The 23,657-nt window shown below is 53.1% G+C and overlaps 6 protein-coding genes and 1 non-coding gene across 7 annotated transcripts; 4 read left to right on the top strand and 3 right to left on the bottom strand.

The window, feature by feature from the left end:
• Positions 1 to 975: 975 nt before the first annotated feature.
• HMPREF1120_00589 (uncharacterized protein) lies at positions 976 to 2,386 on the bottom strand (the record flags this gene model as incomplete). Its single annotated transcript, XM_009154588.1, has 4 exons — positions 2,079 to 2,386; positions 1,895 to 2,028; positions 1,055 to 1,820; positions 976 to 998 (listed from the first exon to the last, which is right to left on the bottom strand). The coding sequence occupies exons 1-4, from the start codon at positions 2,194 to 2,196 to the stop codon at positions 976 to 978; spliced, it is 1,041 nt and encodes a 346-aa protein (XP_009152836.1). The 5' UTR covers positions 2,197 to 2,386.
• A 549-nt stretch (positions 2,387 to 2,935) lies between these two features.
• Positions 2,936 to 8,464, top strand: HMPREF1120_00588 (uncharacterized protein). Its single transcript, XM_009154587.1, has 2 exons — positions 2,936 to 5,205; positions 5,256 to 8,464. Exon 2 carries the CDS (start codon positions 5,761 to 5,763, stop codon positions 6,460 to 6,462), a length of 702 nt encoding a protein of 233 aa, XP_009152835.1. The 5' UTR covers positions 2,936 to 5,205; positions 5,256 to 5,760; the 3' UTR covers positions 6,463 to 8,464.
• A 702-nt stretch (positions 8,465 to 9,166) lies between these two features.
• Positions 9,167 to 13,404, top strand: HMPREF1120_00587 (uncharacterized protein). The gene is made up of 2 exons (XM_009154586.1): positions 9,167 to 9,296; positions 9,348 to 13,404. The coding sequence occupies exons 1-2, from the start codon at positions 9,261 to 9,263 to the stop codon at positions 13,077 to 13,079; spliced, it is 3,768 nt and encodes a 1,255-aa protein (XP_009152834.1). The 5' UTR covers positions 9,167 to 9,260; the 3' UTR covers positions 13,080 to 13,404.
• HMPREF1120_09287 lies at positions 13,362 to 13,456 on the bottom strand. Its single transcript has one exon. It is a non-coding gene; the product is annotated as a tRNA-Val (tRNA).
• Positions 13,457 to 13,808: 352 nt separating this feature from the next.
• Positions 13,809 to 16,369, top strand: HMPREF1120_00586 (membrane dipeptidase). The gene is made up of 4 exons (XM_009154585.1): positions 13,809 to 14,401; positions 14,526 to 14,738; positions 14,802 to 15,187; positions 15,290 to 16,369. The coding sequence occupies exons 1-4, from the start codon at positions 14,182 to 14,184 to the stop codon at positions 15,722 to 15,724; spliced, it is 1,254 nt and encodes a 417-aa protein (XP_009152833.1). The 5' UTR covers positions 13,809 to 14,181; the 3' UTR covers positions 15,725 to 16,369.
• A 255-nt stretch (positions 16,370 to 16,624) lies between these two features.
• On the bottom strand, positions 16,625 to 17,323 carry HMPREF1120_00585 (40S ribosomal protein S11; the record flags this gene model as incomplete). The annotated part of the gene is made up of 3 exons (XM_009154584.1): positions 16,625 to 16,693; positions 16,757 to 16,995; positions 17,143 to 17,323. 3 exons carry the CDS (start codon positions 17,321 to 17,323, stop codon positions 16,625 to 16,627), a joined length of 489 nt encoding a protein of 162 aa, XP_009152832.1.
• A 257-nt stretch (positions 17,324 to 17,580) lies between these two features.
• Positions 17,581 to 23,652, top strand: HMPREF1120_00584 (uncharacterized protein). The gene is made up of 2 exons (XM_009154583.1): positions 17,581 to 17,987; positions 18,038 to 23,652. Exons 1-2 carry the CDS (start codon positions 17,760 to 17,762, stop codon positions 23,099 to 23,101), a joined length of 5,292 nt encoding a protein of 1,763 aa, XP_009152831.1. The 5' UTR covers positions 17,581 to 17,759; the 3' UTR covers positions 23,102 to 23,652.
• The last annotated feature ends 5 nt before the right edge of the window (positions 23,653 to 23,657 follow it).

Below are 23,657 nucleotides of genomic sequence, written 5' to 3'. Positions count from 1 at the left end.
CGCTGCATGTACTGGGACATAGGTATGATAAGTACCTAGTATTTTGTCTTTGTCGCTTTTCCTGGAGTGCTTACCAGCTCACAACACATTACCTTGACGGTCCATTCTATTGTAAACAGCCTCGATACAACTACTGTCGACCGATATCCTCGTACTGGTAGACCTCGAGCTGTACTATTAATAGATCATCATGGCCTCGTGCCAGTGTAATGGTACCGTGGCTGATGATGTCCGAGGAGGCTGAGATCCAGATCCATCCTCCACTTCTTCACCATCAGTGGCATTTTACGCGCATCCACGTACCCCAGACTCATACAGTACGGTATATCGCACCGCAGTTAGCCGGACAGCTTTGGACCTTTCGACCAGTGCGACTATTTTATCGTAAAGGGCCACGCAATCAATGACTAGTACCCGATCAATTCTCGATCACGTTATTACTTCATTACTGCTGCTCTGCCTGTCGCATACTAACAAGGTAATATCTCTCTCACCCTCTCGAGGAAGAAGAACAAGAGCAAAAACAACAACTCTTTTCTGCCCACACCCACCGCTGTATACCAGTGTCCACTCCAGGTTCCTGGGGAAGTCGACGTGCCAGAGGTTGACAGATCGTGTATTGCGTGCGTCGGCAGTCTCTTGAGGTGAACAATCTGGTACTGGACAGCAAACCCCAGCAGCCAACATGGCACAGCACAGAAGAGCTGTGCTTCTCGACTTGACGCTCGCCTGGTTCTCTTCCTGTCGCCAATCGACCGCATTTTCCTCGCGTGTGATCTGTGCGCCTGCACTGCGCCAGATCAGTCTCGGGTCGGATTGACTCGAACAGTGACGAGACTGGGCGCATCGCAATCCATTACCCTCCAACGCCAACCAAATCCGTGCGGGTATTTCTTCTTGAAACCTCAATTCCCAATGACGCCGCCGAGAAGTAATGGGCAACCCCTGTTTTCTGACTTTATCATGGTTGTTCAGTTAGGCTGCGACCTGGTGTTGTCCTGATTGACCATTAGCCCTTTGACTCCGGATACGAGCCGCGCCGTTAAGGACTCACCATTGGTTCCGGCCGGAGCTTCTTCTTCTTCCTCCTCTTCCTCCTCTTCATCCTCCTGCTCATATTCGCCATGCTGATCCGCCGGGACCCAGCTGTCACGGTCGCTCTTCATAGGCTGATCTTGGCCAGTCAGGTCGACACCCTCGCGCTTGGCGGCGTTGGCCTTTCGTCTCTGGCTCAGAGTGCGCGCGCGAGTGGATAGACTAGAGTGGACCTGGGCTTTGGAGGAAACCCAGTTGGTCAAGGCGTCCTCGCAATCCTGGATAATGGCCTTAGATGCCTCATAGCCATCGTAGGCCTGGCGCGTCTCGCCAGGAGTGACGGGAGTGTCATCGATCAACTCAAGCAGGTGCTTGCCGTAGCCGGCAATGATGGCCACCTTCTCGCAGTGCTCGCGCACGGCATCGAACTGGTAGTTGAAGGCTGCCTTGAGCTTCTCTCGAGTGATGTTGGACAGCTGTGCCTCGGCCACGAGCGACTCGGCCTCGGCTCGAACCAATTCCTGCTCCAGGACCACAATGCGAGGGCTGTTTGGCTCCTTGTACTTGAGTTGAGCAATCTGATCGGTGATCTTCTGCTTACGGTCGCGCGACGGCTGGACAGAGGCTTCAATGTTGCGGATAGATTTGATCGTGACGCGGTATTGGTCATATCGATCGACGAACTGATCTTCCAGTTCGCCGATCTCGTAAATGAGGACCCCAAGCTTGTCGGTCACATCGCTGACATCCTCGTCGCAGCCTTCACCCCACAGAGAGAGTTGTTGCTGTAGTTCCAAAGTTAGCCAGAATGTACATTTCTCCAGCCTGGATAGCAGTGATCTCAGGGCGAAGCACATACAGCCACTTCCATTCTTTCCCGCGCCACGACTTCCATAGAGCGCATGACGTTCTTCTCCATCTTGACGAGTTGTGACAGCTTCTTCGCGAGCTCAGGCCCGAAGGCGCCCGCGGCCTGTTTTCTCAACGCATGTCCTAGTCCTAGAGTCAGCGCCAGCTGCGTCAAAGGCAGCAAACAAACATACCGAAGGGGGATCGACCAAACAGGCGGCCGCTCTTAGTGGACGATGGCGGTGGAGGAGGGTTTTCAATTTGGGAAGCTGTAGGGGCGCGCGACTGGCGCATCGAGTATGTGCGATGCATTTTGAAGGCTGGTTGTTGTTCTGACCCGAAAGAGGTGAGAGGAGGGGCTGATGTTCAGAGGCCCTGAAGCAGGTTTGGAAGGAGCGCTTGTGCCGGAGGAGGGTAGCGATCGATAGTGGGATCGAATGTATATTGCGACACAAGACTGGAACACAAAGATGCAGCCTTGAGGAACTTGACGAGGGGGAAAAGGTGTACGGAAGACAGAGGTCAGGGGACAAAAAGGATGGTGGCAGGTGCAGGGTGGTAGTAGTAGTAGTAGTTCTAGTAGTAGTAGCAGCAGTAGTAGAAGTGTCAACCTAAAGTGATGATGCGGATGGCGATGACGTCTCGGATGGAGGCGGGAGACTCGGAGTGGGAGCTTCCAGCGCCACATCCAGAGGTCAAAAGGTTGCACAATTGCACCTACTGTAGTCAATTATCAGCTGCACAGGGCAGAAACAGACATTGAGCATCCGAAGCCCAGAGTCTCCAGGCTCTAAGGCCCCAGCGGAGGAGCCACTCTGGCACCACTAGTAGTACCAGCAACCTACTTCCTGGCACTACTGTATTCCTCCCCAGGTACCTAAAGTACTGCAGGCATAGGCATAACCTTGATTGATAGGCATCCCTGCAGCACCCACAATGTACGCCGCGCGCTGGCAGGAGTACTACTGCCACCTACTACTAGTAGTAGGCGACTGCTGCCAGTGCACTACCTACGGTAGGTAGTATCTCCCCAACCTTCCTTTTCATCCCTGCTGTGATGTGTTGTTGTGTTCCTCTCTCGCTCTTCATGTTGGCTCTCAGTCCACTCACAGCTCCCTGCACCTACTTCTTGCTCCCGTTCTCATGTCCAGAGTGCGGCTGTTGCTCCGAACCAGGTACCAAGACCCACAACGGTTGTACTGTGCCAGGGTGGTTCCATACCATCACCACACCTGGACATTCATGAACCATGGTTGAAACAGACCTTGGCCGGCCACAAGCCACACCAAGCTCCATCCTCTCAGTCACTACTGTAGAAACTCCGTCATCCATTTGCTACTCCTAATATTCCATCTATCGGCCACTTATCGCCTAATGACAGGCAGCGAGGCCAGCCACAGTTGTCAATGGCAACTCCACCTGAAGCCGTCAGCCGGGAGCCGTCCTCCTCCCTCCTGTCTCTGCTATTGTCACATGTTTCACACCTTTGAGTCGAGACCAGAAAAACATTCGCAGACCATCCGTGGCCAGTTCCACCAGGAAATGGAAAAAGATTCCTTTAAGCGGCGCAGGCACAACCAATGATCGACTACACTTCCATCGGCAAGAACTTTGTCTTGGGCTGCAGCTAGCACAAGCCCGAGCAAATCGATTTTGACTTCCAGAGGAGAGACGGACCGTGAACTAAACTGGTTCAGCTTCATTAGAAACCACACGACACAGCTGACTGGTGGGGTTGGACGTGCATTGCTAGTACTGGCAGCTTGGGAGTGCTGTGGGCTCGTGCGTCAATCTCGTCGTCGAAGCAACAAGCCGCCCACGTCATCGACGTGCCTTTATTGTCACTATTCACAAACCATGAAAGCTTTATCGAGAAATGGTCCCCAGATGGCCTGGCCGTGTTTAACAATCTCGACGGCAGCTGGGATCCACTATTTCATCATACAATCTTCCTGTTCAGGTGTGCCTGGCGCTTGTTGATATTCGATCGATTGAAGAAGCCAAATGATAGGTTGACGACGCCAGAGGCTGCACAGCCCCATGATCTGCGCCGGAACTAGCACGTCCATATTCTTCTGCAAGATGGACCATCATCTGCAGGGATTGAGAACTGCCGGGGATTGGCCCTCTTCAGTTACTGAAGTCTGTCGCAACTGAGCCATGTCTATCACGTCCCCAGTTCCGGATGGTACCCCTCGTCCACGGTAACTTCCCCATGATCCCCTGAATATCAATACGAGTCAAAGGGTTATACGCGCGCAGCTACCCTCAGCAGGAACAACAAACACGAGGCTTTGCGCCATGCGCTTCTCCTCAGTTGTCTCGTGACTTGGACGCAGGGTTGGGCGACACAGATATACCCAGGGACTCCTTAAGCCTCCTGGTGCGCCATGCCTGCTGCTGCGCCCTGCCTCCGAGCCGCCTGTCATGGGGCCCGATCTTGCGCTTTCGCTTGACCGCTGCAAGCTGCGAGCCCTTCCTTGCGCCGCCTGGACTAGTTGTCCTTGTTCCTTTCGAGTGACTGCCCGGTTGCGGCCCTCTACGATCGCGCGACCGACTTGTTGCGGAGCCTTTCCTGGTAGATTCGCCACGCTCCGAAGAACGTCCCCCTCCTCCCAGGGATTGCCGATGCGAAGAGCGCCTCGGTCGTGCTGACGGCACCTCAAAGGCTTCCTGATCCGATTCGTCCTCGGAATATTCTCCCAGATTGCTTTCCTCGGATTGATGCCCCTGACCGTTGGTATCGTAGTCAGAGTCCTGAGAATCATCAATTTCGGGCGCCGTTGGAAGGTCGTAGATAGAGCCGTCGGACTCGTCTTCACACCCATACTTGGCCGCAACGCGGTGGCGCTGGCGTTGGTATGCGATGTAGGCCTCTTGGAGCCCGCGCGCGGTAAAATCACTCTCCACCCCAGATCTCTTCCGCTTTGGAGGTCGGGATAGTGGAGACTGACTGCTCTCCTGGGCTTCATTGACCATCTCATCTGCCAGCTTGTTGGTCCCGGTGGTTCGGGCAATGTGGTCCGGACCCACCGGGATGAGCCTTCGTTCCCCGGACGGTCTCTCTCCAGGCTCCCAAAAATTCCTCACCACCTCTTCGGGGTAGTTGTAGTTGTACAGCAGTTCTTCGCCGGCTTTGATGGATCGCTTGGCAAACAAGCCGACCCTGACCACGCCGCTGCACAAAAGCTTCTTGGGCTCGACGTTGATATTCTCCTCACGTTGCGAGTTGTTCATGAATCGCATTTTGTTGCCATTGTTGGACGCATCGATCTCCTGACTCTTGTTGATGACAAACAGATATTCCTGGTTCAAGACGTGGTACATGGCTCCGCGACGGTCCCCTTCCGAGATACTGACAATCTCTCCAGTGTACTCTCCAATAAATTCACCACTGGCGATGTCCGCGCGGCTATACAGGCCGTACCCTTGCACCTGACTTGGGGCCTTGCTGGTCGGGGCAGGAAGACCCAGTTGGATCCGATTATTCCGGCATCGACCTCGGCGAATCTCGTCGTTATACTTATTTGCCGAGTCCAGGACATCGACGACGCCACAGCGGCCACAGAGGGCAGGATCGCATTCACGATTGAGCTTCCAGCACTCACAACGACTGTCCTTGAAGCAGACTTTGTTGCCTCGCATCGTACAGGTGCAGCCCCGGAAGCGTCGCTTGCAGGACTGGTCACAGCCGCAAAACCTTTCGCAGTGCACCTTGCTCTTGAAGCAGCTGCAAGCCGGGTTGTTGTGGCATGGCCCATCATGTGAACAAGGAACAAATGGCGGCCGCTGGTCCAGTTCTGCACTCCTTGATACATCGACCAATGGTTGTAAAGCCTTCTTGTTCTTCTTGCGCATGTGGCCCTGGTGGTGACGATGAGTACTGCTGTCCGAGGTGGCCCCGGAGTCGGCGGCAGGATGAGGATATTGGGCGATACGGTAGACCATATACTGAAAAACCATGACACAGCTCACATCCTTGATGATACGAGAGATGAGACAAGGACCCCGCTTGTTGTTCAGGTAGAACCCTATGAGCCGGTCAACCAGGAGTTTTTGCGACTGCGACATGAAAGGCTGGAACTTGACTTCCGACACCTTGATGTCGCGTCGGCGGCTGACATCCCAGAAGCAAGAGGTGCTACAGAACTCGTCGTCGGCCAATATGTTTCTTGTCGGCTGGCTCGCCGCTGCTGCGCGACTGTCCCCGGCAACATCGCCGTTGGACTGCCGGCCGATCAAGTTTGGGAGCGTTTGAGACGGGTCGACACAAAACACTCCACATACATGCTTGGTAGCGGCAGTGGCATGATGGTGGTGATCGTCGTGTTTGTTGCGAATGGGCAGGGCCATGAATTTGCGCAGATTATGGTCTTGCTCCTCGTCGTTGATAAAGGCCTTGAGCTCTTCGGCACCTTCTTTTGTCCCGTGATCGTCCTCGATAGGGTCCTCGTACGACCCGTGATCGGGACAGCGGTGACGGAAGCAAATGACACAAAGACCCGGGGTCGTCTTGGTCATAGCTTGTGGATCTTCATATCGCGGCTGCAGAAGTCCGCCCAGCGCAACGTGCCATAGACTGACGCCACTCACCCGGTGGAAGGCATGGGCAACCAGTCCGGCGAAAGCAAGACTTCGGTCGTCCGGTTTAGGGAGCTTATTGAACGTCTCGCTGAAGTGGATACACCTACTTTCAGGGTCGGCAAGCTCACACGTCCTGCACCGTCGCATCTGCTCCTCCCTCCAGGCCTTCGCCGACTCGGGCGACCAGTCATAGTACCCGACCAACTCGCGGCCCGGATCGAACCGATCTTGAGTGAAAAAGTAAAGCACGTCGGTGTTACGGATGCCCAAGGACGAAAAGATTCGCTTGGCCCACGGTTTCCACAGCCACACCAATTCTTGACAGTCTCGCTGAGACTTTAAGCTGGGATAGTTGTTTTTGAACCGTTGCTCCAATTCGAAGTACTTTTCGGTCGCGTCGGGATCCTGCACCTCGTCTTCGGCGTCATACGGTCGATATTTGGCCGTCCGATAGTTGGGCGCGAGAAAGCTGGACGATATGCGGCCTATGGACTTGTATTTCGGGAGCAGGGTCGCCTCCGTGTAGAACGGACGTTCGGGGACTCGCACGGCCGTCAGCTTCTTGTTATGAAAGCGTTCGTGCGGCTTATGCCCATGCACATGCCCAGCTTGGGCGATCTCCGACCCAGGTTTCACGCCGCCAGCGCCTGCAGCAGACTTTCTCCGTTGCTCCATAACGGCTCGAAACGGGTCCTTGGCTGATGGGTCGAGTCTAGGCCTGTGGCATGTCCTCGCGTCAATGGTCGCTTGTCTCAACTCGGCTTGAACAAACATTTCTTGCCACGCCTGGAGTTGCTTCTGCGCGCTCTCGACCAGTGCCTCGATCTTTTCGACCTCGGCTTCTATCCTGATGTCAAGGAGGCCGGTTTCCGGCATATCGGATGTGTCGCTGTCGTCACTGAGTAGTGGATCACTTTGTTCGCTGCTGCTCAAATCTGAGATATCGTGCATGACTCTGGGGGTTTCTTCGTCTAGTGGCGTGGTACTGTTCGTCTTCCTCGGGCTTGTAGTCGTACAAAAGACATCCTTTGGTTCCAACCGTGCGGTGGAGCTTCGAGGATTTGGGATTGCGTCTGCGCGGACCACAGATCCGCTGGGCTGAACATCATTCGAACTACCTTCGTGCTGCGAAACGATCTTGGCGAAATCACTGGTCGACAGGAACTTCAACTTGACTATCAGCGACCGGCGCCCGGTCGTTGCTGGAGCTCTTGAATGCGGCATCGTTTGCAAAAGGTCAGCTGGTTTGACGGCTTGGCTAGATCGAGTTCGTTCAGTAGACGTATTAGACCCGCCTTGAGCGGACTGAAGCGGCTGTGCGGGGTGGATGACCTCGTGCGGCATTGCGGACTGTGAAGTGCCTTGGGTGGCGGGCGCTTGCTGCGGTGAATCTGTCGTCTTAGTTGTAGAATAGACGCAGTCACGGTCCCCTCCTTGCTTGCAAGGTCCACAGGGTCGAGCACCATCGCAATTAAGCCTGACACGATTACAATTGACACAAGCCGAAGAACTGCCAGGAGCAGTTGAAGGACTCCGAGTCAGTTTCGGCAGTGTCGGCGGGGATTTGGCGCGTTTCGTTCCCATAACATCCGTCGTACCTCCTGTTGGTGTTCGCGGTCGTGCAGCACTGGCATCGTGTATACTATGTCCGGTTGTTGTGGGAAAAGTTCGAAACACGACTCTGGAGCCGCTTTGCGGCGGTGAGTGGTACTCGTTCACTGACGCGACTAGGGGCCTCTGCCGAAGACCGCCGGGAATGCTACCGGACTGGCTTGAGGGTCGCTGATTTCTGATGAAGCTAGGCGATTGTAGATTGTTGGGCAGATATGCAGCGCTGTTGTTTGCTGCCGGCGCCGCCGGGTTGGGAGAGCTCAGGCCGGATGACGCGTCCAGTCGAAGCACTTGCGGGATCTCTGGCCTCACGTACGGTGAACTAGTAGTTGGTGGATAGAATGGCGCATTTCGTTTCGTGGTCGACGATGATGATGGCGGATCCCTTGTCAGATCGATAGATTGGGGAGATGGTTGTGGTTGTGGTTGTACCTGGCGTCTCCTTGGAGTCTCATCTTCCGAATCACTTAGAACAATGACTTCGTTTGAACGCGAGGCACTGGCACCAGAGTAGAGGTTGCGCAGAGTCGGGGAAAGGAAGAATCGTCCACTTCCGGACCCAAACTGGCGAAGAGATGATGGCGGGTCAAGGGGATGAGGCCTTTGGTGCCCGAACGGGCTGTAATTGAAGTGACGGTCGGGTCCGCTCATTCTGGTTCATTGTTGTGGAGCGGCTCAGGCGTCTTGTGTCACGAGCACGCGTTTGTGTAACGCGGGTCAGGGAAGTGTTGACAATGAGAGTTGCTCCGCCTCGGATGAAAAGATGAAGGGTAATATGTACTCAACTTGGCTATGTGACACTGGGGTATCTAGCAACTCTAAGGCGTAAAGGGCTGTGAGGTGCGCCCACTGCATACAGTGAAGTTGAGATTGGGGCTGCATTGAACCGAAAGTTGAACTTCGGGAGATCGCTTGGCGCGCCGCAGCCTGGGGACGTTTCCGAGGACCACGGGCGGAAGGCCTTGCTACGTCTGACAAAATGAAGGGTTTTGTTTTTGACTGTCATTTAAGGCTGTACACTCTTTCGCGTAGTTGGATTTCTTGTGCCTTCTGTCAGACAAAGCCCTCTGACAGCATCTGTTTCCATTGGATGTCCAGCGTACAGAAGATTTTCCTCTCCGCGATAGTAGATCTACAATATCATCGATGGTCGGCTGTGTGGCCTCTCCGTGACCAGCCTCATGCCCGACTCTCCACCAGATGGATGGCTCCTCAGAGTGAGTTTAGTTGTCCTCGCCGACGGGAACTACCTAACAGGAATATCTTAGTCTGAAGGCGCCTGTCTGCCAATTACTGCTCTTCAATGTGTTCAGGTGAAGGGACAACTGCTTGTGATATCCGGCCAAGGGCCCCATCTACATATTTATGACCAATATGGTCGCTGTGCTCTCTCCCGGCATGTATTCGACGTGCAGCCGATTCATGGGATCCAAGCGGCCCTTGACCCTGCCGTTCTTTCAGGGACGAATGCTGTCCCGCTTGTCCTCTGGGGTGGCTCCGTCGTGAAGTTTGGGCAATTGACTGTCGTGGACGATGAAGACAGTATTGGGAATCTCCGGGTCAATTTCGTGATACTGCGTGAACTTACTTCACCAGACTGGATCTTGGATGCAGCATTGCTGCCGTCGGGCACCTTTCTTCTGACGGCGCACAATGTCCTTCTACAAATCAATGCCCCGGTGGAATTCAAAGGTCATGCATCATACACAGAAACGACCGCCGTCATCAAGGGACCCGGTTCCTTTTTATATTCTGGAGACCTCTGTGTTGCAAGCCCTAATCTTATCATAGTTGGATCCGGCACTGTTTTTGGAGAAATCTTGGTTTGGACTTGTTCCCGGGAAAGCGAAAGTCATCAGTGGACGACATCTGTTAGGCACGTCTTCCACGGGCATAGGGGTTCCGTCTTTGGCGTGGCTGTCTCTGAGCGTCTGACTCTCAATGGATCCAGTACGCGGCTGCTCGCAAGTTGCAGCGATGACCGCACCATCAGGCTATGGGATATAAGCGACTGTGACGAACCTGCCCATGATAACTCATCGAATGTCCCCCTACTCGAGACTGGCTTCGGTACAGCCTCACAGACCGAAGATTGTCAACTAGCATCTGCATGGGGTCATCAATCCCGCGTCTGGGGTCTGGAGTTCATGCCAGGGCAGACGTACGGGGACAGTTCACGCGTCCTTCTATCCTCACAAGGCGAGGATGCTGTATACAAACTATGGAGCTACAGTCCTTCCTCAACGCCCATCGCAACCGAACAGGATGGTGATGTTCTCCAGTCCATTTATCAGGATCGACATCATAGCGGCAAGAATATCTGGTCAATGTCGCAGCTGAAACTGGGAGAGCGCTTGATCGTCTGCACGGGTGGCGCCGATGGTCAGGTTGTGTTGCGACGTCTTCCAATTCATGATGGCCTGATCATGTCTCCTGCCTTGCTCTCCAGGAGTTTCAAAGAGGTCACGGGCTCTGCCCAAGGTCTGAAGCAATACCTCCTGCTAAACCAGAGTGATTGCCTCGCGACAACTGATTCGGGTGATCTATACCAGCTAAGCACACACGCAGGGGAACTCAAGCACCATAGAATCTACGAGAGTGCCACGAAGGGCAGTCTTGTGGTCTGCCATGCTGATGTCCCCGGCATTACGTTCTTTGCACAACAGAGGGGCCCACTTCTGGTCTGGCGTACGGGAGCGAACGCAGCCATCCAAACTCCATTCGTCGAACAATCGGGCATATCTTGGATGCAGGTTGCGTCGCAGCCTCCAGCAGATACTCAATTAGGCATGATCTGTCTCGTGGCAATGCTTACGGACGGAAGAGAAGTTGTCCTCTGGCTCACTCCGAGTGAGGCGTCATTTCAGGTCAAGAAGACCATGCTTGATGTGCCGAGCACTTTCACAATCACAGCATGTTGTTATGATTCTGCTACAAAAACCCTCATTCTAGGATCCCGCGCTGGCGCGTTAGCACTCTATGGCTCCTTTTCGTCGAGTTCAGAGACATCCGGCGAAGCTCTGTGTGTTCGACATGTCCATGGGACGGACTCGGTGACCTCAGTGGCCATTCTCGACACAGTACAGAACGGCCATTCAGTGACAATGCACATTCTCACCACAGGGCGTGACGGGAAGTACACCATTCAACGTGCTATTTGGCCACAACCTCCCACGGGCAGCATGTATCCCACAATCCACGCAGTTCATATCTCTTCGCCGCCATTCGGTCCCTACATCGAAGGCGCATACTTCACTCTCCCGGCATGTTCTACTCCGACTAATACTCCAAATCTCATACTTTACGGCTTCCGTTCGACGTCTTTTGTTGTCTGGAATGAGACTCAACAATCCATGTTGCTATCCGTTGAATGTGGTGGCGCTCATCGCTCCTGGTCATACAAAGATTCGAGTGTTGCCAGCAGTGAGGGTTCCCATCCTGGCGAACTGGATGTCTGCACAAGATCTTTCGTGTGGACAAAAGCAGGTAAAGTCAACTGGCACCGCAGTCAGGGCCAAAACCATACTATACTTCAAAAAGGCGGACACGGCCGTGAGATTAAAGCGGTAGCACGATGTCCGGCCAGTCTTTACAACACCACCATCGTTGCCACAGGAGCCGAAGATACGACCATCCAACTCTTTGCTGTGGAAGATTCTATGAAGAACAATGACCAAAAGAACTGTTCTTACGGCGCTTTCAACAGAGTTTCTACTCTTCAGGGACACACGACCGGTCTTCAGCACCTCCTTTTCTCCTCCTCGGGGGATTTCCTCTTCAGCAGCGCTGGATGCGAGGAATTCTACGTATGGCGACTCACTCCCGACATACCCTGCATTGGCATCGGCGTCGTACTGTGGGATATCATGCCTAAAAGGGATGAAGATTCAGATGCTAGAATCATGAGCTTTGATTTGATCCAGAACTCCTCTACTATCCCCGAGAATGGAGCTTCTCAGCCTACTACAGACCCAGCTGGTCTGACTGCTGCCAAAGAACAATCTTGCGACTCATACACTCTGGCCTTAGCGTACTCCAACGGCAAAACGAAGATTGTGCGCTACCAGCCTGCATCCACGAGGCAGCAGGGAATTTTCGAGGCGCAGCGCGAGATAATATACGGCTCTTTCTGCGTACTACAAGCGTTTCTTTTGCCCACGGTCCCACTGGTGGAGGATGGCCCAAGTGCTCAATGGGATGTTCTGTCGGCCGGCACGAACGGGTACATCAACCTCAGCACCGGCACGGTCGGACTCCAGTCGCATACATCGGAGAAGATGAAGGATGAGACTGCAATGCAAGTCCATCGAACGCACCAAAGCAGTGCTCTTGCAATGGACGTTGTGCAGCTGGGTGAGGCGGTGTTCCTGATCGCTTCGGCAGGCGATGATAACGGACTGGGTGTTACGCTGCTCGACTCGGTTTCGTCCTCGACCGGCACCCCAGTCCCTGCTAGCAGCACGACGGCCTCGCGACCACGCCTTAGGACCATTTTTGTCCCACGAGCCCATGCTGCAGCTGTAACGGCCCTAAAAGTAATGCTATTACCACGCACATCATCATCATCAAGGATATCTGCAGCCGTCGTTACAGCAGGAAATGACCAGCGCGTCAAGGTTTGGATTGTCCATATCGACATTCCCTCCAGTACCAGCAGCAACAACAACGACATCATGCCCAACATCAGGGGCCTAAAACTTGATGACGACCCAACATTGAATTTCATGCAGCTCCAGCGAGCAGCTAGCGCGTGGACATCTGTGGCAGACGTGAGTGGAGTCGAAATCATCCCCAAGGAAGCCGATAGGAGCTCTGCTCTATCGACCATGTCACACACAGATGACTCGGGTTCGACGGGCACAGACGGTCGCTGTATTGTACCAGAAGTGGACGCTTCAGATACTGACACGGCGAAAGACAGTCCCAGACCATTATTCAACTGCAAAGTCCTAGTCGTCGGCGTGGGCATGGAATTATTGAACTTGCAGTGGGATCAGTGATACCTACCTGCAGAGGACTGAAAGTCACGATAGTCATCGTCAGAGATATGGCTTAAGGTCCATGTAGCTTTAAAGAGTAACATACATGACCCGGAATGGTGTCTCATGTACATGACCTTTCTCCCTCTATCGATGTGCGCTACCAAAGACTTGCTATTAGCCGCTTCCTCGTCTGGTTTTCATAAAAAGAGAGCCAGTATACCAAAGACAGAGAAGGAGACATTTTGTCCTGTAAAAGTATCATGATAATGTTGTGGTATGCAAAAAGAAAAAAGAAAATAGTAGTCCCTATGGGTTTCGAACCCATGACCTTCTCCGTGTGGAAAGACATGATTAGTCATTGTAAAGGAGACGTGATACCACTACACCAAAGGACTAGATTTGTGTGCACATATCAGAGGTTAAAATAAGCTCATATAATATAAGTTTAAACAACCTAGCCCCACCTAAACCCAGAGGGAAGTGTTCTTCTCCGGGGTTTTTGATAAGCCTAGGGAGCCTAGGGAGCCTAGGGCATCGAGCCCCGACTGCATAACATTTCATTTCTACAATGTATACATTATCATGAATCCCACACTGCGTGCTATATGGTTGCAATACTACTGGGCTTGAATTTAGATGCATGCCATGCAATTACATGTTGGCACTCCTTCCAACTACGTACAAGGGCAATGTAGGCAGGGCCGGTTTCGTTGTATTACTAGTAGAAGAACTCGACAAGACACCCTCGCCGTGGAACCACCACTGGACCTGGATCTGTTGCCGCACATGTGCTTACCCGTGTCCGCGATCCTCTGATCCATGAGACTGGGCGGAAAATCATGTCCTTGGAGTCGCACAAGCAGAGTGCATTGGTACTAAAGATTGACTCATACTAGTATGATCTGCATTTGATGAAGTTGAACTACAGACCCGCAACGGAGAAGGGAAGAAATAATCAGTGCGGGACATGACCGGGAAAGACCGCCCACGACAACCGTTTCATACGAATCTGTGTTCTGCTGTCTATTGCTTTGAATCGTCAACAATCCTGAGTCACAGGTCGGCCTCCATATAAGAAGGCTCTGTAGACGGTTGGGTGAGTTGTTTGTCTCAAGGTACCATGTCTTCTTCTCCCAAGCATATGCCTGCTTCTTCTGGGATCGGGCCTCGCTGGCAAACACTTTCGTTTCTAACGATCATTCTCGCATTGGCCATTGGGATCGGGAACACCGTCCTCGAACATGGCGGGCCAGCCCGATTTTTGCTAGCATACACGCCTCCTGCTCTTCTCTCGCTAGATCAGCGGGTCCACAGAATCCTGTCGCGAACACCCTTACTCGGTGAGTTTGTACCACATGTTATATCCCCGAGCCAGAGAGTCTAGAGACACAGCCGTCTGTCTGGCTGGTTGCTCTTACGAAAGGTCTTGCCTGCTGATACAAACACCGCAATATGTCGTTGTAGACGGACATGATGATCTGGCCGCGCAAGTGCAAGAAAATTTCGGCAATCGCATCTACAGCACAGAGTTCAAGTCCAAATTCGAACAAGGTCCAATGCCAGCTCACTTGGATCTCCCTCGCCTTGCTAAGGGAAAGCAAGGCGGGTTTTTCTGGAGTGCCTGGGTCGATTGTCCTGCTGACAGGTACGACTTTTCCAATGAGAACTATGCACCTGGTAAGAGTTTACCTATTTCTTTGCTTGTATTACAGTTGGTATCTCACAAGGGTGGTCAATTAGTTGTCATGAAAGGATTAGCACAGGTCGATGTGATCCGCCGGCTACAGGCTGAGCATGCGGACCTGTTCTCGCCGCCAACACTGGAGAGCACAGCGGCAGTGGCGGCGTTCCGACGCCATGGAAAGCTCATTTCGCCCATCGGGGTGGAAGGGCTCCATATGATTGGCAGGAATGCTTCGTTGCTCAGACTATACCACTCTCTCGGCGCGAGGTACTTTACTTTGACGTGGAACTGCCACAATGCCTTTGCGGATGCCGCGGCGGTCAGCGTCGAGCCGGAGGATCCAGGCGAGATGTTTGCCGCTAGGCCGGCCAAGCCTCATTGGGGAGGGTTGAGTCCTCTGGGGACGAAGTTGATGGATGAGATGAATCGGTTGGGAATGATCGTAAGTAATGGACCTACCTACAACGCGAGCCAAACGAAGTTGTGGAAGAGAATGATTGGGATATTTGATGGATTCGGGATTATATGCTAATGTTATAAGTAGATCGACCTCGCTCATGTCAATGCAGCGACCATGCACGACGTCCTAGCTGGCAACACCACAAAGTCGTACGCGGGTAGTCGGGCCCCCGTCATATTTTCACACTCGCGGCTTTCGCGCTGTGTCCGCACCCGCGCAATGTCCCGGATTATATCTTGCCGCTGGTCAAGAAGACCAACTCGGTCGTCATGGTCACGTTCGTCCCGGAGTTTGTTTCGTGCGTCAACTCGTCCAAACCGGACAGATTGCCTACTTTTCACCCTCCGAACTCTACGCTTGGTTTTGTCGCAGATCATATCATGTATATTGGTAACAAGATTGGTTTTGAACATGTCGGCATCGGGAGCGATTTTGACGGGTGTTTCGATACGCCCAGGGGATTGGAAGATGTTAGTAAGTTCCCGGATCTGGTGCGGGAGCTGTTGGTCAGGGGATTGAGCGACGATCAAGTCGAAGGTATTGTTGGTGGTAATGTGCTACGGGTCTGGAAGAGGGTCGAAGAAGTTGCACAGGAGATGCAGGCCAGTGGCGCCTTGCCGATGGAAGATGAGATCTGAATTGCTATAGTAGTTCGGGGCCAATCATGGAGCACGACATAGAAGGATAAAAAGAGAAAGCCCAATATAGGAGCGGCAGTGCAAGCAGCTTTCGACCTACAGCGTCGAAGGCGCCATAGACGCCACGTGTAAGGAGACGTCCCGAGGATCGACACTTCTACAACACCGGCAAAAGGTTCAGCAAAGGGGCTGGGGAAGATAACCCTAAAGGGGGTATAAAGGACATGTAATGAGATATGGGTATTTGACGCTGCGAACAGAGGCTCTTAGCGCGCAATCCTGCGGGAACCGTAGAGCAAACTGGAGACAGATGAGGAGCCACACGCGCAACTTTGAGCAGGGTGATTTGGAAAGATCGCGTAGCACGCAAAAAGCTGGGTCAAGAACCGCACAATGTGTTGCTCGGATGTGGAAAAAGCAGTATTCGAAGCATAAAACGGGCTGGCGCACTCGGAAACTGGATGTTCGAATTAGTCAGGCACGCGACCACCGCTTTGCATAAGTTCATGATGATTTGCTTCGCCAGGTAGCCAGGATCGGTCTTGTGAAGGTGACGCCGGTTTTGAGTCTTTCATCGTTGGTATTTTTTGCTGGCACGGCTTCATGCCAGCTGCACAATCCTCTACCTGTGATATGTGCTTTTGTGACGCCCGGAATCAGTTGTCCGTAAAACCATGCCCTTGGACAATATGCGCATGTTGTGGCTCAACCCGATCAACCTGCAAAACGTTCACACGCCATTCCATTCCACCCGTCACTGCCTCAACACATCGCAACTCGTCTAGAATTTCTTGAAAGCCTTGACGGCCTTGCCAGTTCGGGGCAACACACGGAGAACGTTGAATCGGACCTAGGACATCCTGTCAGTATTTCCCAATGCGATTCTGATAACGTGCGGCATGGGCTATCTTACAGTCTTGCTCAGAGGTCTGCACTGGCCGACGGTGACCATATCACCTTCTTCAACACGGAAAGCAGGGGAAACGTGAGCGGCAAGGTTGGTGTGTCTCTTTTCGTATCTGGCGTACTTGGGGACGAAGTGGAGGTATTCTCGGCGGATGATCAAGGTTCGGTGCATCTTGGTCGAAACGACGGTGCCGGTAAGGATACGGCCTCGGATCGAAACCATGCCGGTGAAAGGGCACTTCTTGTCTGTAAAATGCAAAGCGCACAGGTCAGAATACGGTTCCTCCTAACACTCTCATCGCCCAGTTGGACAGAAACAAAAGTTCCAATTGTTCCGTAAATCCCAAGTCGCGCTGATCCAGGAGTGGGATTTGGAGGCAGGATTCGACTGACCGATGTAGTGTCCCTCAATGGCGGTCTTGGGCGTTCTGAAGCCGAGACCGACATCTTTGTACCATCTTCGTCCACCCTTGCCGACTCTTCGGCTCTTCGCAGCCTTCGACTTGTGGTTGAGGAAGATGTGAGGCTGCTTCTGGTAGGCGCGCTCGGACTGGACGGTCAACTCGGTCGCCATGGTTGCGGTGGTTGACGAAGGGCGGGAATTGGGTGATTGTCGTCGTCGGCGTGGTCGTGGAACTGGACTGCGAAATGTCGACTTGCAGGTTTTCTAAAAGTTGAACCCGCTTGTGCGCAACATTCTTGGCGACCAGTGGCCACTAGCCCCAAAAGAGGCTGGGTCGTGTCTCACGTGACTTTGGGCTTGTCTCGTGTTTATGATTTCCTCTCTGGGTCTAGTGCGTCGCGCCCGCAACGCTGCACTGGCTCTGGCTCTGGCAGCATACCTGCTACCGCTACTACTGGTACTGGTAGCGGGCGTTGAAGGTGGGACGCGGTTTTGGTCGTGGTCCTCGTTTGTTACAACACCGCCATTATTACCCTAATATGCGAGCAACTCCAAAACAATAACCCTCTTTATCGTATAGGCTTTGCGACCGTCGCGGTACGCAGCAATGGCTGATTCGGCCGCCGATCGCAAGGCTACCAGATCCAAATCGCGCCAGTCTATTGCACATCTTCCCTCGGCGAAGGCATCGTCCTTCAAGGACAATGTTACCACCGACGTCGCGGCGCTGCAGGCGCAACATAGCGCTGCTCAGATGGGGAAGAAGTCGCGCGGCAAGAGCTTGGGACCAGGAGGACTTGAAGCATTGAAAGAGTCCGATGGTAACTCTATCAAGGTGATTGCAACCAATGTCGCAAAAAGCCCCATGTTATTGACACTTCCTAGACCTCAGCTTCTTTCCAGATCAAGTCAATTCTCAAACCCACGATACCTCTCACGCCGCCCAAAGCAATTCCTTCCTTCGACGAATTGCGAAAGCGAAGCACAGGAAAGGGCAGATCTCCAAGCAAAAATGGCGGTGAAGAGCTCCTCATTGACTTCTCAACCCCGGGGCCTAGCAGGCAAGATGGAGGAGAAACTTCATTGTCTGGCACGGAGAACGTAGCCGATCCTTTTAGTCCAATGCGACGACGCACGCCTGGCCGCAATGAAGCGGACGGTTCTGAGAATCTCGAGCGAGAGCGAGAGGCAGAACTCAAACGCCAAGCTGAGAAACAAGCGATTTTGGAGCGCAGAGCTGCCAGGCGTAAATCGTTAGCGAACCGGAGAGTGTCTTTCGCGCCGGAGGCAACCTTACACACGTGGAGCGTCATGGAGCTCGCTGAAGATTCCACCACCAGTTCTGCATCTAACTCGACCCGAAGGCAATCGTCAATGACGGCGGCTCAGTCTCCTGCCATTGCAGCTCCAACACCAATGAGCCCCGTAGTGCCTTCTACACCGATTGAACAGCCAGAGCACCAAATTGTCGCAGAATCGCCGGCGCATCAACGGGATCTTCACCAGAAAAAGCGGCGCAGGAGGAGCTCAGGCCTTGCAGATCCGATGTTAGACGCTTCGCAAGACGAGGTTTTCTCATCTAGCCCCTCTGGGGACGTTGCGGCCAACAGCAGTCCCCTACGCGTGGAGGAAGGGATTGATTCCTCGGAGGATTCCGACACAGATGGTGACACGGCCATGAGCTTAGACGAAGGCACTTCAAATACTGTTGCCTCCCAAGATTCCAGTTCAAGCACTCAGTCTAGCTTAGAGGATCGTCTCCGTCAAGCCGCGAGTCACGCCGGCACGCGAGGCATTGATTACGATGAAGACGCCGACGAGATGTCTATGGAAATGGCCACAGGTACCGTGACCCATGCATTTCAGCCCTGGACACGCAGCCGTGGCGAAGAGCAGGAGCATACAGGCATGTACGACCAAGAGAATGTAAATCCTTTCTCTTCTGTAGGGCAGGTTGCAACTCTACAGAAACCGGGAGGCGCTGAGGCAGAGGAGGATGACAACCAGACAGAAGGCATGACAATGGATGTCACAAGGGCTGTCGGTCGCATCGTATCCAAACAGTCTCCAAGAAGGAAGGAAGCAAGATCGCCAATATCACGTCGAAGAAGCAGTGTTGGCCGCCGCATGTCCTCTGGAGAAGATTCCACATGCGATGAACCTATGGAATTCACGGTCATGCAAGGCGGCATCATTGATGACGAGCCTGAGCCCGCAACTGGAGACATGACCCAGGTACGAGGAGGCGTCGAAGATATGACAATGGATTTCACAACTGCTGTGGGCGGGGTTCTAGGCAGTTCTGCGCGAAGAGAATCCGGCATTTCTGAAGCGACTGAGGAAAATGAAAGCATGGACATGACAACTGCTGTGGGAGGCATTCTTGCTCCCATTGAGGAGCAAACCGAGCCTCAGACTGATGTTGAAGATGAGCAAACAGCTGCTATGGAGATGACTCAGGCCGTGGGTGCTATTCTTAACGAGCCTCCGCCGGGAGCGAAAAGAATAACCAGAAGATCATTTGGCAATCGTCCCTCTGCCAACGATGCTTCGACGACGCCGAAGGGGCGGCCTATGCAGCAAGCCAGTCCAAAGTCGACGCCGAAATCCCAACAACACCTGGCTTCAGTGGCGTCAGAAACTGGCAGTCCAAGTCTTGCACTAAAACCACGGTTGTCTGGAAGACCGCAGCGAGCAGTGACGAATCCTTCCACCACTCCCCAATCCAAGCCGCCAAGCAGTACGCCCGTGAAGTCTGCAAGCAGGTCCCAACATGGGACCCCATCCAAACAGATTACTCCTCTGCCAACACGCGCAGAAACGCCCAATAAGACGCCGCTTTCTGCCAATGTCAAGCACCGAGGCGCGTCACCGAAGAAACTGTTCAAGGCTGAGATCGAGGCTAGGTCTTCACCGGGATCCGTTAAGCGTGAAGTAAATATGAAAGCGAACAGTCTCTTCTCGAGAGACGTAGAAACAGGTCAACATACTCCAAGCGTGGTTCTGAAGGCGTCAAGACCATCGTTGACACGACGAAGATCGAGCGGCATCGGGATTGATAAAGATGGCATTGGGTCACCTCGAGTCTCTGAGATACTAGATCGCAGAGCCACAATTGGTGATAGTGTACCTCAGTTCAAACTGGGGGCTAAGGAGCCGGCGCAATTACGCTTTGAAGATCCACAGCAACTCGAGCATGAGGTCGAGGCTGAGCGAGCCGAAGAACATCGACGCGAAAGTGGGCGGTTCATAATGGAGCAAGAGGCTGATCAACAGCAAGAAGAAAATGCGACAATGCAGCTCAAAGATATGATTGACGCCTTGTCTCCGGCAAAACCAAAATCCGGCAAGCTCAAAGGTAGAAAGAGCCTGGCAGTCGGCGGCGCGAAGGGCATTCTGGGCAAGAGGCCAGCAGAACTCGATATGGATGATGATGAGGAGGAGGCGGACTCGACCCCTAAGCGGCTGAAAGCCGTCTCTCGAGAAGGCAGTCCCGTAAAGAAAGTTCATCTTCCAAAGCCGCCGAGCAAGGACGAAACAACAGGCAGATTGAAGTTCCTTCAGGATGTCACAGTCGCGGAGAAGCTGACCCCTACTGTCGCCAACTCCTCACCCAAGAGAAGTACTGTTGCAAAGAGTCCATCCTCTGTCGGCCGGTTTCGCAATGCTGAAAGCGACGGCAATGGCAGGCCAACCTCTTTCGAGGACAAACTCGACAATGTTGTTGGGGCCATTGATGTTTCTACAGCTCAGATGGAACAAGGGCGTGTCGAAAACGAACAGGAAAAAATCTCCTTGCAGGAGTTCCTGAACATGACCAATATCCATTTCATCGAGCTCTCTACAACCAAGAGAAGACATACGATGGCGCAAACAATGCCTCCCAGAGAATCCCAGGAAGGGCTTGATGCCAACCCCACAGAGGCGACATTCGTCGCCGCAGCCACAACCCTGCCCCTCCTCGAACTATATCAACATGCGACCAGAGAGTTGAAGTCCTACATTTCTACCGGCCGAAAGATCATTCGCACAATAGAAGCTGAGACGCTCGCGGAACAACCGCCACTCTTCCGTGAATACCTCGACGCGCGACCGGACGTGAGAGTGGTGATGGACAATCAATTCCGCAACGGCAAAGCCAACGCTCGACTTCAAAGCAAGGAAGGGTGGTACCAATGGCGGGGGCAGCTCGTGGATGGCCTCAGAGTTGGTCTTGAGGACATTAATCAAGGAATAACTGCGGACATGGCACTTCTTGATCAACAGAAGGAAGTTTTGGATAAAGTCCTCCCTCAGTTAATCCATGAGCAATCCCAACTCGAAAAACAAAAGGCGTCTCTGAAGCAGAAGCTGGAGGAACTAGACAGTGTCGACCAGGGAGCTCTCAACGAATGCCGCCGACAATTGCGGGTTGCCGACGACTACTACCTTCAGAGGTCCGCCCTGCTGGACACTCTGCGAGAACAGATGAAAGAGAAAGACGAGGCTCTTGCTTCTGCAAAGGAGTTAAAGGTCGAAATGAACGACCAAATTGCAGAAGCGGATCGAGTGAGGGAAGAGCACAAGGGCTGGCGTGCTGCTGATGTTCTAGCAGCCAAGTCGCGAGTGGACGACGTTGAGAAACGGACAGGCTGGCGTCTATTGACCGCCGAAGAGGAAACGGATGAACCCAACGATTGCGGGCCTGCATTGACTATGGTATACAAAGATGTCCTGCGCTTGTTCTTCTATCCGCAAGCCTTCCAGCGCAACGCAGCCGGTCCGCCTCGAAGACGGTCAGGGAGAAAATCTGCGTCTACCTCGGGTCCGACCGCTCCAATTAGCCTGACATTTGCACCCACAAACGATGCCGACGATGACGATGAATCGCGGCCGCCTGCGGAGTTGCCGACAGAAAAGCGCTTCCTCTTGCAAATGATCCGGAGTCAGCTGCACGTTTTTGCCATGATGCCAAAGGGGTCTGTGGCGTCCAAAACGCTATTGTCGACTGTTTCTCAAGGCTGGGATCTCGCTTGCAGATTGTCCGAGGAAATACGGCTGCTTAACCTGGTCGGGATCACGACAGCTTCAATACTAAGCGATGAGCGGTTGGCGGTTAAGGTGGTTTTGGTGCTTCCGAATCGAGGCGGACGCATTGACCTCGAGTTCACTCTCACAGCCACCATTCTCAATGACGGTGCCATTGTATCTTCCTCCAATGTCATTGCCAGTCCTATCTACGGTTCCTTTTTGAGGTTGTTGAGTGGCGGCAAGAGCAGGAAAGTCCAACATGCTCTAGGGAAGGAAGTCGAGAATAGGACGCTCGGTGAAGGTGCTTGGATCAGTGCTGTTCAAGGGTTTCAGACATGGCTTCAACATCAACAGCAACAGCAGCAGCAGCAGGCGACGTCAAAACAGCAAAAGGTCGCCACCGAAAAGAACATGGACCGGAGTGTCGTCGAGCCTAATTCCACGGCTTCGTCTGCTCTTGATCCTGGCCAGATTGAGACCGCAACGGCCGCCCAGGGTTCGATTTCAGCGACATCAGCAACGTCGACTCAGCCCGCAGCCTCAGCCTTGGCCGTGGCTGCACCACCTACTGCCAGTGTCAAGCGCTCACCTCTTGCGCCAAGGCGGACCAATGCCATCCAGAAGAAAGCATTGCCAGTTCCCAAACAGCGCCTTGTCGAGAAATTTGCGTCGTCCGTCTCATCAGCTTCTGCCGCTGCGACTTCAGGGAATAACAAGGAGAACTTCAATCCGTCCCTTTCGACTTCTGGGGCTGCAGCAGCTCACAAGATGTTTTCTATGTCACAAATGTCACATGATGAGGCTGCTGTTGTAGAAAAGGATTCCGAGTCCCACACGCCGCTACAGGTGCCTAGAGCGGCCATCCCGCCCGAAGTGCAGGAGGCCATGATGCGGACTCCTATCAAGCGTGTCGGGGCGTTGAGAAGGAGTCCGATATGATTGGTTTGATTCTGATGGGACGCGGCGGTAGAGTAGGTGAATAAGATGATGATGTTGGTGATGCATACTGTTGGTGCAAGATGGCGTTGTTTTGGTTTTGACGAGGTGCCAGCAATGCGTGCCTCGTTTCTTTGTCTTTAATGACTATGCGGTGGGTTTCCTTTCACTTGCGAGGGCCTGGAGTATCGGCTATGATGTCTGGTTGTGTCTGGTCTGGTTTGGCTCGCTTCCCTTTTGGTTGATAGGGGTACTGTAACTCTGTTACAATAGTTGTCTACCTAGATTGGATAGTTGGACATGTACAGTGCAGCTTGCTCCTATTACTCTACTTACCTGCTTATCTTACCTATCTGTCTGTCTCCTTGTTCCGGTTGTCTGTGATCTTTTGTATCCAATCCAGTCAGTGCACCTGTTTTACGATAGGCAGTGATAACCTGGGGTGCATAATGTACATACTAGTAGTAGGTAAACGGGTCAAGAGTAGTAGTGCAGTTTTGAGTACAGTACATACAGTACATAGGTACACTACAGTCAAGAAAGTACAGTACGGCGAGCT

The sequence above is a fragment of the Exophiala dermatitidis genome (genome assembly GCF_000230625.1).
Source record: "Exophiala dermatitidis NIH/UT8656 unplaced genomic scaffold supercont1.1, whole genome shotgun sequence".
Taxonomy (NCBI): Eukaryota; Fungi; Ascomycota; class Eurotiomycetes; order Chaetothyriales; family Herpotrichiellaceae; genus Exophiala; species Exophiala dermatitidis.
This window is presented reverse-complemented; position numbering and strand designations above follow the sequence as displayed.

What these genes read in the sequence shown, in the direction of transcription:
- HMPREF1120_00588 (XM_009154587.1), top strand. Translation starts at nt 5,761, where the DNA reads ATGAGTACTGCTGTCCGAGGTGGCCCCGGAGTCGGCGGCAGGATGAGG.
- HMPREF1120_00584 (XM_009154583.1), top strand. Translation starts at nt 17,760, where the DNA reads ATGGCTGATTCGGCCGCCGATCGCAAGGCTACCAGATCCAAATCGCGC. An exon ending in CCGATGGTAACTCTATCAAG is followed by an intron (nt 17,988 to 18,037) that starts GTGATTGCAACC and finishes GACACTTCCTAG; the next exon opens with ACCTCAGCTTCTTTCCAGAT.
- HMPREF1120_00586 (XM_009154585.1), top strand. Translation starts at nt 14,182, where the DNA reads ATGTCTTCTTCTCCCAAGCATATGCCTGCTTCTTCTGGGATCGGGCCT. An exon ending in GTCGCGAACACCCTTACTCG is followed by an intron (nt 14,402 to 14,525) that starts GTGAGTTTGTAC and finishes ATGTCGTTGTAG; the next exon opens with ACGGACATGATGATCTGGCC. An exon ending in CAATGAGAACTATGCACCTG is followed by an intron (nt 14,739 to 14,801) that starts GTAAGAGTTTAC and finishes GTGGTCAATTAG; the next exon opens with TTGTCATGAAAGGATTAGCA.
- HMPREF1120_00587 (XM_009154586.1), top strand. Translation starts at nt 9,261, where the DNA reads ATGCCCGACTCTCCACCAGATGGATGGCTCCTCAGA. An exon ending in CAGATGGATGGCTCCTCAGA is followed by an intron (nt 9,297 to 9,347) that starts GTGAGTTTAGTT and finishes GGAATATCTTAG; the next exon opens with TCTGAAGGCGCCTGTCTGCC.